The sequence below is a fragment of the Desmodus rotundus genome, chromosome 3, assembly GCF_022682495.2.
Source record: "Desmodus rotundus isolate HL8 chromosome 3, HLdesRot8A.1, whole genome shotgun sequence".
Lineage (NCBI taxonomy): Eukaryota > Metazoa > Chordata > Mammalia > Chiroptera > Phyllostomidae > Desmodus > Desmodus rotundus.
In genome coordinates this window covers 153,877,455-153,890,156 of record NC_071389.1, presented here as the reverse complement: position 1 = coordinate 153,890,156, position 12,702 = coordinate 153,877,455, and the positions used below count along the sequence as shown (strand labels likewise).

At 58.3% G+C, this 12,702-nt stretch overlaps 1 protein-coding gene across 1 annotated transcript; it reads left to right on the top strand.

Moving 5' to 3' along the window:
• The first annotated feature begins 4,619 nt into the window (after window positions 1-4,619).
• Window positions 4,620-8,281, top strand: AQP5 (aquaporin 5). Its single transcript, XM_024575728.4, has 4 exons — window positions 4,620-5,135; window positions 6,177-6,341; window positions 6,757-6,840; window positions 7,588-8,281. Exons 1-4 carry the CDS (start codon window positions 4,773-4,775, stop codon window positions 7,759-7,761), a joined length of 786 nt encoding a protein of 261 aa, XP_024431496.1. The 5' UTR covers window positions 4,620-4,772; the 3' UTR covers window positions 7,762-8,281.
• The last annotated feature ends 4,421 nt before the right edge of the window (window positions 8,282-12,702 follow it).

The following is a 12,702-nucleotide window of genomic DNA, read 5'->3' as shown; positions in this document are numbered from 1 at the left end:
ATGTAGTGTAGACAAGACTCGAACAGAGACCTTTTATTATTCCAAACCCCGTGATCTTTCCACCCAGAAGTGAGAGGAGACCAGATCTGGTTGGGGGCAAGTCCTAGGCTCCTGTAGGAAGCCCTCGGCAGAAACCACAGCACGCAGCCGAGCCTGCGCAGCCTGGCCCCCTGACTTGTGGAGGACACGGGGCCTCGGGGATGGCTGTGGCAGGAAGGGAGGAAAATGACAAGAACGTGGGGTGGTCTCTGCCCTTGGAGAGCACCCAGTCTGGAGGAGGATGGAAGTCAGATACACCCCAAGCCAGACAGAGGCTGGGCAGCATGGAGGCAGGTGGGTAGGACCCCAAGCTAGGGACAGAGAAGGCTCTGAGCTGAGGGGACGAGGTAGCTGACCATCGGGTCCCAGCAGCACCCATCCCCACAGTCCCACTTCGTGCCAGATAAAGACTTTGCAACTACAGATGTTGCTTTGATGGTGTTTTGTATCTTTTAAACTGTGATTCTGTATACATGCAGTGCCCCCCAGCTAGACTGTAAGCCCCTTGCAGGCAGGGCTTCTTCCAGGTCTTGGGTGGCATTCTCCTGCCTGTCTTCCCTTGTCTGTCTTGCCCACCACAGTGCTCTGCATACAGTAAGCTCAATAAATGGTCGTTTGCCAATTAAGTACTGTTTCTTCCACAATTTAGAAATGGCCAGCACAGTCCAAAGTGACAGAAGCCAGACTGGCATGTGCGGAGCTCCCCACGGCTGCTGTTGGGAATGGTGCAGAGGGGACTTCGATGCTCAACCAGTGGGTGGCAAATTCCCACCGCCAACCTGGCCAGACGGGCGTCCTGGGCTTCGTGACCCATGGAGAGGACACCAAGACATGGGTAGGCTGTGTAGCCTGCAGACAGAGCAAAGAATAGCCTTTCGGGCCCTCGTGCTGGCCGTAGCACTGTGCTGGGAAATCAGGGCAGGGACCTCCAGGATCTGGGACAACACCTAACACTCCACGTGTCCACAACCCACAGCCTGCTCTTCTCTCCACACCTGCCCCTCCCACAGTCCCTTCGTCTCAACTGATAACTGCGTTTCTCCAGCCGCTCTGGCCACAAAGCTCGTTGTCCTTGACTCCTTGTTCCCATATGCCCTGTGAGCTCTGTTAGAGAATCCTGTCGGTTCCACCTTCACAGGGGACCCAGAATCCAATTACCCTCCCCTCAGGCCCAGGCCACCATCCTCTGCACCACCACCCCCGCCCCCGCTTAGGCCCCTCCGGTCTCTTTCTCACCGCCGCAGTGGAGGGGTCATGTTAACAACCTTGTCAGACCACGCCAGTCCTCGGCTCAGTGGCTTCCTCCATCTCTCAAGTGAAGCCTGCCATCCTTTTGGTGGTGCACAGGGCTGCCTGCCTCCACCGCCTCTGTCCTCATCTCCTCGCTCCCTCCACCCCAGCAACACTGGCAGCTCCCTCTGGAATGTTCTTTCCTGGGATGTATGCATGGTTCTCTCCCTCTCTTCTTTCAGGTCTTTGCTCAGATGTCACCTTCTCAGTAAGATCTATACTGACACCCTTTTAAAATTTCCAAGGAACTCCACTCCTATGCCAGCACATACCCTATTTTCCCATAGCACTTACCAAATCCTATTGTCCTATATAATCTACCTATGTCCGCTATTTGTTGTCTGTCTCCTCTTACTAGAATATTAGCTCCACAAGCAAAGATGTTGTCTGCTAGCTCATAGCTATATCCCAGTGCCTAGAACAGTGCCTGGCGCATAATAAGCGCTCAATAACTCTTCATGGAATGAATGAATGACTATTTCCCAATAGTGGGGATATGTGGAGCCCCAGGGGCACCACCTCCTGCTAATTACCCTACCATTTCTACCCCGACCCTCCCAGGGAATACAGGGGTCCCTATGTCAGGGAAGGAGAGAAGGAGCCCTCCCTGAGAAATTCTAACTCTTCCTGCCACCAATGGGGAGACCCATCTCCCAGCCCAGAAAGGTCCCAGGGAAGCATTGCCCTGGAGCTGGCAGGGCCAGGCCCAAGAGCTCAGAGAAAAGACAGTTCCTGGACATAGGAGCTCCCGTAGTTTCTTGTGACAACCTGGGGACAGAGTGGCCCTGAGAGAGAGAGCTAGAAGAGATGAAAGGATTTCAAGCACAGGCCCAGGAAACGTAATCGCCTGCCCTGTCTGAGCAATCTTGACAAACCGGGTCTCCTTCAGCCACACCGGGCCCATTCTTGGTGACTTTATGGGTCCCCTTTCAGGTCACTGTGTGACCTTGGACCTCTGAGTCTGGGTTCCTCACAGGTGGCTCAGAATCGAATCACACCGTGGAGGCCAAAGACCTTGGTTAGACGCAAAGGGTTGGGTTCAAACCCTGAAGTAGGAGCTTCCCCCAGTGGCCCAGCCTCCCGAGAGCACCGCAGGGCCCTCCCCACTCCCAGACAACGGGATGGAGTGTGAGACCTGCGGGTTCATGAAGACAGTGCACAGGGAGAGAAGATAAGAAAGCAGGCGGAAGGGGGCAGACTGGAGGCAAGTCCATGCCACACTCTGCCAGGAGCAGGGCCCCAGGACCCAGGGCAGGAAGGCCAGGCAGACCTCCTGTCTTAAAGAGGAGAGACGTGGGGGAGGAGCTGCTCCAACAGGAAACACTGAACAGAGGAAGAACAATAGCAGGGTTTCTTTGGTCCCTGTTTTCTTTGGCCTCTTCACTGCCAGGGAGCCCACAGCCCACTCCTCTAGGTCCTTGGCTTTCCTCCTCGGCCCCTCCCCTCCTCCCCTGACAGACTGACTGTAGCACCTGTTCTTCCCTCTGCGGCACCCTCCGCCTTAGCTCCACACAGAGCCTTCAGGGGTTTTTTAATTATGGTTACAACATGAGGAAACTTTACGGAGCCTCTCTGTGCTAAGTGCTTCCCAAGGACACACAGTGGTGGGGTGGGGGTGGGGGGATCTTTAGTGCAGCTCCTCTCCTGAGATCCTGAGAGTAATTCCCTGCCCCTCCTCGAAGCCCTGGAGGGCCCTCCAGCCTCATTCCCCACATGCCTAACCTGGAAACAAGAAGCGGGAGGGGTGGGAGGAATGGTGGAGAGCAGCTGGAAGCTCAGAGAAAAGGGGCAAGGACAGGAGGAGGGGAGGCAGGGAACTGGAAGAAAGTGTCACCCCCAATCCAGGGATGGGAGGATCTGACTTGGGCGGCACTGAGAAGGACCACCTGTAAGAGAGACAGACATGGAAATGAGGTAGAGACAGACGAAAACAAACAAACAAAAAAGTCACAGAAATTAAGAGGCAGAGGAAAGGTAAAATAGGATAGAGAGATGGACACAGAGAGACTAAGGCTAAGACTGTACAAAGAAGGGAAAAAACAAATGGAAAGGAGAGGGAGAAGGAGAGCCCAAAGGAAAGAGAAAGAGAGATGGAGATGGGGGGAGTGGGGAGAGGGAGAGAGAGAGAGAAGAGAAAAAATCTGAAAAAGAGAGACAGGGCCTGGAGAAACAGACTGAAGAAGAAGCCAGAGGAGAGGCAGAGATATTGCAAGAGGAAGAGAAGGCCAGACGACAGAGAGTCTGAAGGACAGAGACTAAAGAGACTGAGAGAAGGGGTGAGAGCAGAAGACGGAGGAAAAGAACCTGAGATCTAGAGTAGGGGGCTTCCGAAAGGGAGGGGGGAGAGGCCAAGACCTGGCCTTGGGAGGTCAGCGGTGCCCTCCACCCTCCCCGCACCCCTCTCGGACCCCTCAGTCCCAGAGCCTCTTCCCTGATCTAAAACAAAACCGAACCTGGCCGTGCTCCCTCCGGTCCCAAGTACAAAGTGAACTCCCGGCCCCCACCGTCCCTGGGGTCGCGCTGAGGTCCCCAAGAGAGCTGTGCTGGAGGGGTTGGGACGGTTGCCGAGCAGAGGGCGCCTCCTGGAGTCCACTGCCTCCCCCTAGGGCTGTCCGGCCGCCGCTGGGGGTCCGAGATAACCAGGCGCAGGGCAGGCTGGCACGGTGCCCGCTTTCCCAAAACGCCCCCAATCCAACCCCAGGCGCCCGCCTGGCCCAGGCCAGGGAGAGGCCCGGGACGGCCGGACCGCCCAGCCCGGCCGCCCGCCCGCCCCCGCCGCCGGGCAGCAGGGAGCTGAGTGGTGCTGTCCTCAGGGAATCGCATCACTCCAAACCCGCCGGAGGTGAGGCTGGATAAGGATGCCCGGGTCGCAGGAGGAAAAGGAAGGGCTGGACCCAGGGCCAGAAGAGGAGAAAAGGAGACCACGGCCGGAGATAAAAGCCCGGCGGAGGCAGGCAGCCAGAGGTCGGTAGGACTGGTGACCCCGGCCCGGCCCAAGCAAAGTCTCCCTAGCAGCCCGGGACAAACCGCGCGGAGTTGAGCGCGGAAGCCGCCTGGAGCGCACCATGCAAAAGTCCCCAGCCGCGGGGCCGTTGTGCACCGCCACCTGCGTCACGTGGCCTGGACTGGTCGCGCGCTGCCCCTGCGGGAGACGTTGGGGGGCCCGGAGCAGTGTGGAGCCCCGGAGCGCCGCAAAGTTCCCTTCCTGCGCGAAGTGCTGGCTCCAGAGCGCGGGAGCCGCCCACTGCCCCCCCGCGCTGGCCCCGCTTAGGGGCGCCCGCCCTCTATATAGCGCACCCCTGCGGGGCCCGTGCCAGGCCGCTAGCCGCGCTGAGGTCCCCGGAGAGCGCGCCGCCCCAGGGAGCCAGCCCCCAGCCCCCAGCCGCGCCGCCGCCGCCGCCCCGACGGGCGCCCCCAGTTGCCGATCGGCCCCCACCGCCACCATGAAGAAGGAGGTGTGCTCCGTGGCCTTCGTCAAGGCCGTGTTCACCGAGTTCCTGGCCACCCTCATCTTCGTCTTCTTCGGCCTCGGCTCGGCCCTCCAGTGGCCGTCAGCTCTGCCCACCGTCCTTCAGATCTCGCTGGCCTTTGGCCTGGCCATAGGCACCCTGGTCCAGGCCCTGGGGCCAGTGAGCGGCGGACACATCAACCCAGCCATCACACTGGCGCTCTTAGTGGGCAACCAGATCTCCCTGCTCCGGGCGGTCTTCTACGTGGTGGCCCAGCTGGTGGGCGCCATTGCTGGGGCAGGCATCCTCTATGGGCTGGCACCGATCAGTGCCCGGGGCAATCTGGCGGTGAACTCGGTGAGTGCCCATGGGGATGGGGGTGCGGCAGAGACCCTGGGGTGGGCTCGGGACCAGGCCCTCATACCCCATTTCAAGAATTGGTGCCACTGAGTGGGTCAGTGCTCACCCTTGCTGGGAAGGTGACAGCCTCCCAATGCCAATGAGATGAATCCCCAGCTGCTGAGTGTCCCTGCTCAGCCTCCCTGGTTCATGCCCACCTCCTCTGCCCGCTCCCTTCCTGCTGCCCCTTTCTGGCCTCTCTCCTGGTGCCTACTGCCCCTCCTTTCTTGTTGGAAACTTCTGCCTTTTCTCCTGTCTCACTCCTGAGTTCTGTCTTCCTCTTGGGCCCCTCATGGCCCCTGTCTGTCCCTCAGTGGAGGGTCCTGGAACCACTAGAGAGAAATAGGTTGTAACCTTGGCTCCCACTGATCCTGGCATCTGTGGGTCTCAGTTTTCTCAGCTATGATGTGGGGGGCGGCCATCACCCACCACAGCAGGTGTCAAGGGACCCCATTTAGAGACCATGCATATGAACCCCTAATTTTGCTCCTGCTCCTGGCCTCCTGCTGCCTCCCCCTCCCCCAGCCCCAGATTCGGCCCCCACGTCCCATGCAAACTGGGTTCATTAATCAAACACAGAGGAGGATTTTCTCGGCCATTGTCAAGGCTGTGAGTCAGCCGCACTGGAGAGACGGGTTTGAGGTTGGCCCTGGCAGCGGGTCAGGCACGGGCGGGAGGTGGGCTGGGGGTGCAGTAGACAAACTGGGCAGCTGCCCGCAGGAGGGAGGGTAAATGCCAGCTTGTGGGGGGAGGAGACTGGGCAGAACTGTTGACAGGACTGTGTCCAGGAAAAGCTCTGCTCACACCACCCTTTGGCCACAGGCCTGCGCCCCAAGCTTTGCACACACTGTGACATGTGTAGTCTCTTCGGCAGATGACCTCCCTGACCTGCCATGCACTGGGCTGTAGGTGTCCTTGGAGGCCCTAAACCCACCTCCGCAAGCCCCTGGCCACAGAGCCAGAAGCAGGCTGGGGTCCTAAACCACCCTCCCCTTGCAGCTCAGCAACAACACGACGCCAGGCCAGGCCGTGGTGGTGGAGATGATTCTGACCTTCCAGCTGGCACTCTGCATCTTCTCCTCTACTGACTCCCGCCGCACCAGCCCTGTGGGCTCCCCGGCCCTGTCCATTGGCCTGTCCGTCACATTGGGCCACCTTGTGGGGGTGAGCAGAGCTGCCGCGTGGCTGGGGATGTGGAGAGCTCCTCAGGGCAAATAATAGGCACCTACGGTACCTCTCTCGACCAATGAGCCCTGAAGTTTGGGCCTGGAGTGGGGCTGCTGTACTCCGTCCCAGACCTGAGAGCCCCCCAAACCTTCTCTAGCCTGGAGAAAGATGGAAATAAGTGGGAGTTGGGGTGGAGGCAGGAAACTAAGCCCAAGCTCAGGACAGAGAAGAGAGGAGGGGCGCACAGGAATCTGTGGAGGGAGAGGTCACCAGTCTAGGAATTGGGGGCCTTGAGTTGGAGATCTGATGGAGCCCCTGAACTGGTGGGTGAGCCTGGGAGAGTTAGGGGCCTGTGGGAGCGGGCGTGCACCCTGCCTTCCTCACTGCCTCCCTCTGCCCGCCCTCCGCCCAGATCTACTTCACCGGCTGCTCCATGAACCCGGCCCGCTCCTTCGGCCCCGCGGTGGTCATGAGGCGGTTCAGCCCCATGCACTGGGTGAGTCTGGGCCTCCCTCAGACCCCTGGCAATGAGGGCCTGGACACTCAGCTTTGGCTCTCTGGACTTCCTGGGTGTTGTGGGCCCAGAGCTTGGGGGTGGGCCCAGGGAGCCGTGGCTGGAGAGAGAAGGGGACACAGCAGGGAACAGGATGCAGCCAGAACACTGGCCTGAGCCCCTGGGGACAAGGAGTCCCTGGTTGGGGGCTGGGGGGCCTATGTGTATCTGTCCCTCTAGGTAAAGGAGGGGTCTCTACCTCCAGGTTGATTTCCTCTGAGGACTTTTTCTGTCCCTCTGAGAGTCTATATGTCTGCTGTTTTATTTACCCACCCCTGTTGAAGGGTTGGGTTAGTCTTCCTTCCTGTGGGTCTGTCCCTTGGGACAATCTGAAACTTCCTTCGAGAGTTCATGGTCTCCCTCCAGAGTTCGTCTCTATCCCCACATGGAAGGGGGAGGAGTTCTGTTCGTCTCTCTGAGAACCTGTATGTCTGTTCCCTCTGCAGGTCCATCTTTAGGGTGGAGTGGGAGGGGCCCTGGCCCTCTGGGGATCTGTCTCCTTTAAGAATGTGGGTATCTGTGGTCCATGTCCCTGTCACTGGGGAGTGGGGTGTCAGTGTATCTGTCCCTGAGGTGGGAGGAAGTCTTTCCTTCTGGAGATCTGGAAGTTGTATGTCCATCGCCTCTGGGGGTCCATGAGTCTGTCCTCTGGAGGGGCTCAGCCCCCTGATGCTGTCCTGTCTCCACCAGGTATTCTGGGTGGGGCCCATTGTGGGGGCTGCCGTGGCTGCCATCCTCTACTTCTACCTGCTCTTCCCCAACTGCCTGAGCCTGAGTGAGCGTGTGGCCGTCGTCAAGGGCACATACGAGCCTGAGGAGGACTGGGAGGAGCGGAGGAAGACCATAGAGCTGACTGCCCACTGACCAGCGTCAGACAGGGACCAGTCCCTCAGCCCCTGAGCTACAGGGGAATAAAAGGCAGGACAGCAAAGCTTCCTTTCCCCACAGCTGGGTCCTCTGGGTTAGGGAGGAGGTACTGGCTCCCCTGCAGTTAGAAATGGGAACAGGAACTCGTGATGGGACTCTGGGGTGGGGGCCAAGAGCTGGGGCCTGATGGGAAGGGGGTCTCTCTGGGACAGGGCAGGCTGCTGACACAAGATCAGACCTCAGAGATTGTGAACGCAGCACCAAGCTCACAGGCTGCCCCAGGGCCAGGCCAGGAAGGGGTGGTCTGCATTCTTCATCCCCTACTCTCCCCAGCCCCTCCTCAAGAGCCAGAGGGATCCCAGCCCCTAGGATGGCAGAGGCTGACCCTCCCCGGAGCTCCTTAGGAGGGAGACAGACTGGTTCATTAAATGCTGCCGTATTTATTTCTGCTTAAACACACATGGGCTAGGGCTGCTGGTGTTTGGAATGGGGCTTCCCAATAAACCAATGACGTTCATGTTCTGCCTTGTCTCTCTCCAGAAGCCTCTCCTTGGGACACTCTGGCTCATCACCTCTCCTTTTGTCATCCCACACCCTGCCCCATGGGCTCCTCAGTCCTCTGTGGAAAGACAGGGGAAGCTGAGACCGGGGGAGGCCTAGAGTCAGATATGGGGGTGGGAAGAGCAAGATAGGGGGTGGGGAGAGAGGAGAACAAATGTAGAAATAGAGCTGAGAGGTCAGCAAGAAGCAGTGGGAGCGGAGCAGGCGGCATCCTATTCATTTAGTCCACCATCTGCACGCCCCTCCCACCTCAGCTATGTCAAGTGTCTGTCACTTGAGGAGGGCGTGCCAGACAGGGTGGAGAAATGAACTGCCTGGAGCCCCTTGAGATGCCAAGGGGCTGACCAGCCAGGTCTGTCATCGGGGAGGTGGCACAGCCCTAGACTCCCCTCTCTACACCTCAGTGTTCCATAAAGAGGCCATGTTGGGAGCTGTGCTTAGCGACAGCAACAGCCCCCTGTTCCCCACCCCCCCCTTGAAGCTGCACCTGGCCCAGCACTTTTCTGGTCTCTTCTCTGCCTTGCAGGCCAGCGTCTCACTGTCTTCCCCTCTGGGCCCGCAACTCTGCCCTCACTGGCTCTTGTCTCCTGGCCACTGGCACTCCTTAGGAAACCTCCTTAACTCCATCTCATAAGCTATCAAATGAGGATGAAAACCGCTTCCCTCCCAGGGTTGTTGTGGAGATCAGACGAGTTGAGGGAGAGAGATTCCTGCTCTCTGTGGGGAAAAGGGTGGAACGCAGATGAGAAACTCAGTACACAGCCCTGTGTCACAGTTAAGGGGACTGGCTTGGGGTCCAAGTCTTGATGTGCAACTTCAGGTAACATAAGCTCTCTGAGTTTGAATGACCTCATCCGTAAAATGGGGCTACTTGTACTCGTGGGCGGTTATGAGGCTGAAATGAGACAATGGATTGAAATAAAACCCTTGTGCAAACAGGGCCAGGCACTTCAGAGTGAGTGCTCAGTAAACAGGTGTGAAAAGAAACCAGCTCCCTGGTTGGTGTGGCTCAGGGGATTGAGCACCCTCCCGCCAACTGGAAGGTCCCGGGTTGGATTCCCAGTCAGGGCACAAGCCTGGGTTGTGGGCCAGGTCCCCAGGAGGGGGCGTGCGAGAGTCAACTGATCCATGTTTCCCTCTTTTTCTACCTCCCTTCCCCTCTTTGTGAAAATAAATAAATAAAATCTTTAAAAGACTTAAAAAAAGAAACCAGCCTGTGCACATCTGGGACCCTGGCCACACCCTAGTTCGGGGCTTCTGCTCTCCCGAGAGCTCTTGAACCTGAGCTCCAGCTTTTCTCTTGTGTGGGAACCTCCCCGAAGTCTTAAGTTTTGCCCCAGAAGGGGAAAGGCCGGGGAAGGCGGGGGCGGGGCGGGGGAAGCGGTCAGGAGATGGAGAAGAGGTGGAAGAGTCTATGTAATCTGCTGGCAAGGCTCAGTCCCAGGGGCTGGCGGTGAGGGCGCCAGAGTCCGCAGCCCTCCTCCACACTTGAGTCTAGCATCTGTGAATGGGTGCTGCAATCTCCCTGCCCTGCCGTGCCCCGCTCCATCAGCGTGCAGTAAACACCAAAAGGCAGTATACGTGTGAGAGCCTCGGGGAAGGAGCCGTCCCCTGCCGCCAGCTCGGCCCCCACTGCGTCCGGGCCGCAAATGCCAGCTCCTACCAGCAGGGGGAGACCTCGTCCACCGAATGCAAACTGCTGTGTTTCTCCACAAGAATCCTGGGTCCGGGCTCCAGCCCGATGGGGCGTAGGGGTGGAGGACACGGGGAATCTCTCAGCCTGGGTCCTCTGGGCCAGCAGGAAGCAGCTAATCGCAGTTCACTCCCACCCCACTATCAGAGACAGGGTGCCGAAGAGAGGAGATCCCTTTCCCACTCAGTCTCCCCAAAACTCAGGTGCAGGCACAGCCATGACTAGGAGGCTGGCTTCCCCCCTCAGCCCAGCAACTTGCCTTCCTTTCTCTGACAGGTGGGCCTGTGGAGGACAGGCTATTAGGGGGCTCCCAGTGGGAGGGAGTTCCTTGCCCTCTGAGAGGGTCCAACTAGGGCTTTGGACGGACACGTTGCAGAGGTGTGGCCATCAGAGGGCGCTGTGCTCCATGGTTGCTGACCCTCCAGGCGAGGCTGGGCCGTGCTCACCCAGACCCTCGCACATAGAAGCACGCACACCAGCCCCGCGCAGCCACACTGACCTTTCAGTTGCAGCGAGGGGCTGCATCTTCTCGGCAGGGGCTGCTCACTCCGCGCTTGTGGCAGCCGGGTCAACCCTCCCCCACTCTCTCTCAGAGGACTGCCCGGGACCTGTGTTCCCTGTGTTCTCAGAGAGGTACATCTGTCACACCCGGGCACATGTGCCCAGGCGCCCCTCCGACCTCTTGCTCCATCCTGAGATGGGACGCAAGAAGGAGAGCCTTGATTCTCCTCTAGGAGGCTTCGTCCTCCTCCCACTGCTCCTCTGCCGGGGGCTGCCAGTTTTCACCCCGCAGGAAGGTGGACATGGCGACAGGGTAGAGAGAAGGGGGAGGACTGGGAGTAAGACAGAATGGACAGAAGGCCGGCTGTCTAGAGAGATGGCCAGGACGGGTTGCTAGAGGGTCAGCTCTCTCAGCCCCTCCCTGACTCAGTTCCTTCCCTATTGGGTTCTGATGAGGTCAGACCGCTTACCTGTCACAGTTTGTGGGGATCGGTGAGATAATGTGAAGGAAGCTACCTTGAATTCTTCCCTTCCTGTCATGTTTTTAATGTCCCTCTTCTCTCCCCATACCTTTCTCGTTCTTGCTCCCCCATCCTTCTCCCCCAGGCCCCCACTCCGCAGTCAGAACTCACTTTGCTCCCTATGCACGCAAGCCAGTACGTGCGCATGCGTGCAAACGTACACACCTTCCCACGGAGGCGCTCACCTCAGCAGCCTGGGGAGCCGAGAGACAGGCCTCTGGGAAATTAAGAGCCCACAGCCATCTGACAGGCTGCTGTAGGCAGCCAGGTGTAGGGCCTTTACAAAAGTCCTGTGAACATGAGTGACCTCGAAGCGTGGTGCACGAGCCCAAAACTGGCTGGGCCTGGCAAGGTGCTGGCTGCAACTGGAGCAAGCCCTGGCCAATGCCTGGCTGGCCTCAGGGTGGTGGTGGTGGGGAGAACCTTGTCCCAGGCCAAGTAGGGCCCCAGGAGTCCCTGCTCTAGGCCAGCTGGAAACAAGGGCTGCCACTGCACCTAATGCTCTCAGCCTCCAGGGTCCAGAGTAGGGGCCACAGGCGCTACTTGTCCTGGACCCTTCCCACCCCAGCCCGGTCCTCATAAGCTGTCTCATTGGAGAGGGGATGCAAGTGGCAATTCTAATGATCCACATTTTATGACTCAGAGACACTCTCCTAGGTATTAGCACCTTTACTCCTAATGACACATGGAGAGGTGGGAATTTTAATCTCCATTTTATAAGGGGGGACTGAAGTCACAGAAGTTAAGCGCTGGTCAGGGTACAGTGTACATGGCAATGTTCGAATGCTTTGACTTGTATTGTCTTATCAAAGGTCTCAACAGATAGGCTTTCCTATTGTTTGGTGCCTGGCACACAGGCAAAGAAACTGAGGCTACGTAAGCTGCAGGGACTAGTACGTGCCTGTCTCCACTCCTCTGTGGCCCTGTCCGAGGGGAGGGAAGAAGAGAGATGCCCTTGTGGTTCCTTGGAACAGCCCCTAGGCAGAGAACCCACCAGGGCAGGGAGGAATGTCACCCACACTGGCCATCCCTTCATTCTCTGAGTGTTTATTGAAAGAATCCTCTAAGCCAGAAAAGCACAGGAGTCTGCACTGGCACAGTGGAGGCAGGAGGAAGCTGAAGCCAGAAGTAGCCACTGGTTTTGCTCAAGCCCAACTTCTCTACGCAGCTTGCCCTGGTTCTGCTGGAAAGGAAAATCAGGGCAGGTTTCATGGAGGAATTGGACTTGAACAAAGTCTTAAAAGAGAGACAAAGATGAAAGGCACTCCAAATTCATGGTCTCTCCACTATTCTGAGATTACCAGGCATGTTATAAAGAAGCCAGGAAGGGGAGAAGGGCAAACCACAGATGAGACTGGGAATGGCCATGAGCACCGGGAGGGAGCCTGACTCAACACGGGAAAGGGCTGCCTCTTCTTCGGGAGTGCAGGGGAGCTGGTGAGGGCGTGGGTGGCCTCCAGTGAGTGCCTGGCTGGGAAGGAAGGGTGGGAAGAAGTATTGCCTGCTAGCTTGGCTTTCTGGGTGGGACAGGAGGCAGAATGGAAGAAAGCCAGAGAGAGTGGGGTACTTGAAGAGAGTGGGGAAGTTTGAAGGAGGCCCTAGAAGAATGGGGAGAGAGCTGCCTGGGGAGGGTGTGAGGATTGCTGAAGAGCTGCGACCCCT

What these genes read in the sequence shown, in the direction of transcription:
- AQP5 (XM_024575728.4), top strand. Translation starts at nt 4,773, where the DNA reads ATGAAGAAGGAGGTGTGCTCCGTGGCCTTCGTCAAGGCCGTGTTCACC. An exon ending in GCAATCTGGCGGTGAACTCG is followed by an intron (nt 5,136 to 6,176) that starts GTGAGTGCCCAT and finishes CTCCCCTTGCAG; the next exon opens with CTCAGCAACAACACGACGCC. An exon ending in GGTTCAGCCCCATGCACTGG is followed by an intron (nt 6,841 to 7,587) that starts GTGAGTCTGGGC and finishes TGTCTCCACCAG; the next exon opens with GTATTCTGGGTGGGGCCCAT.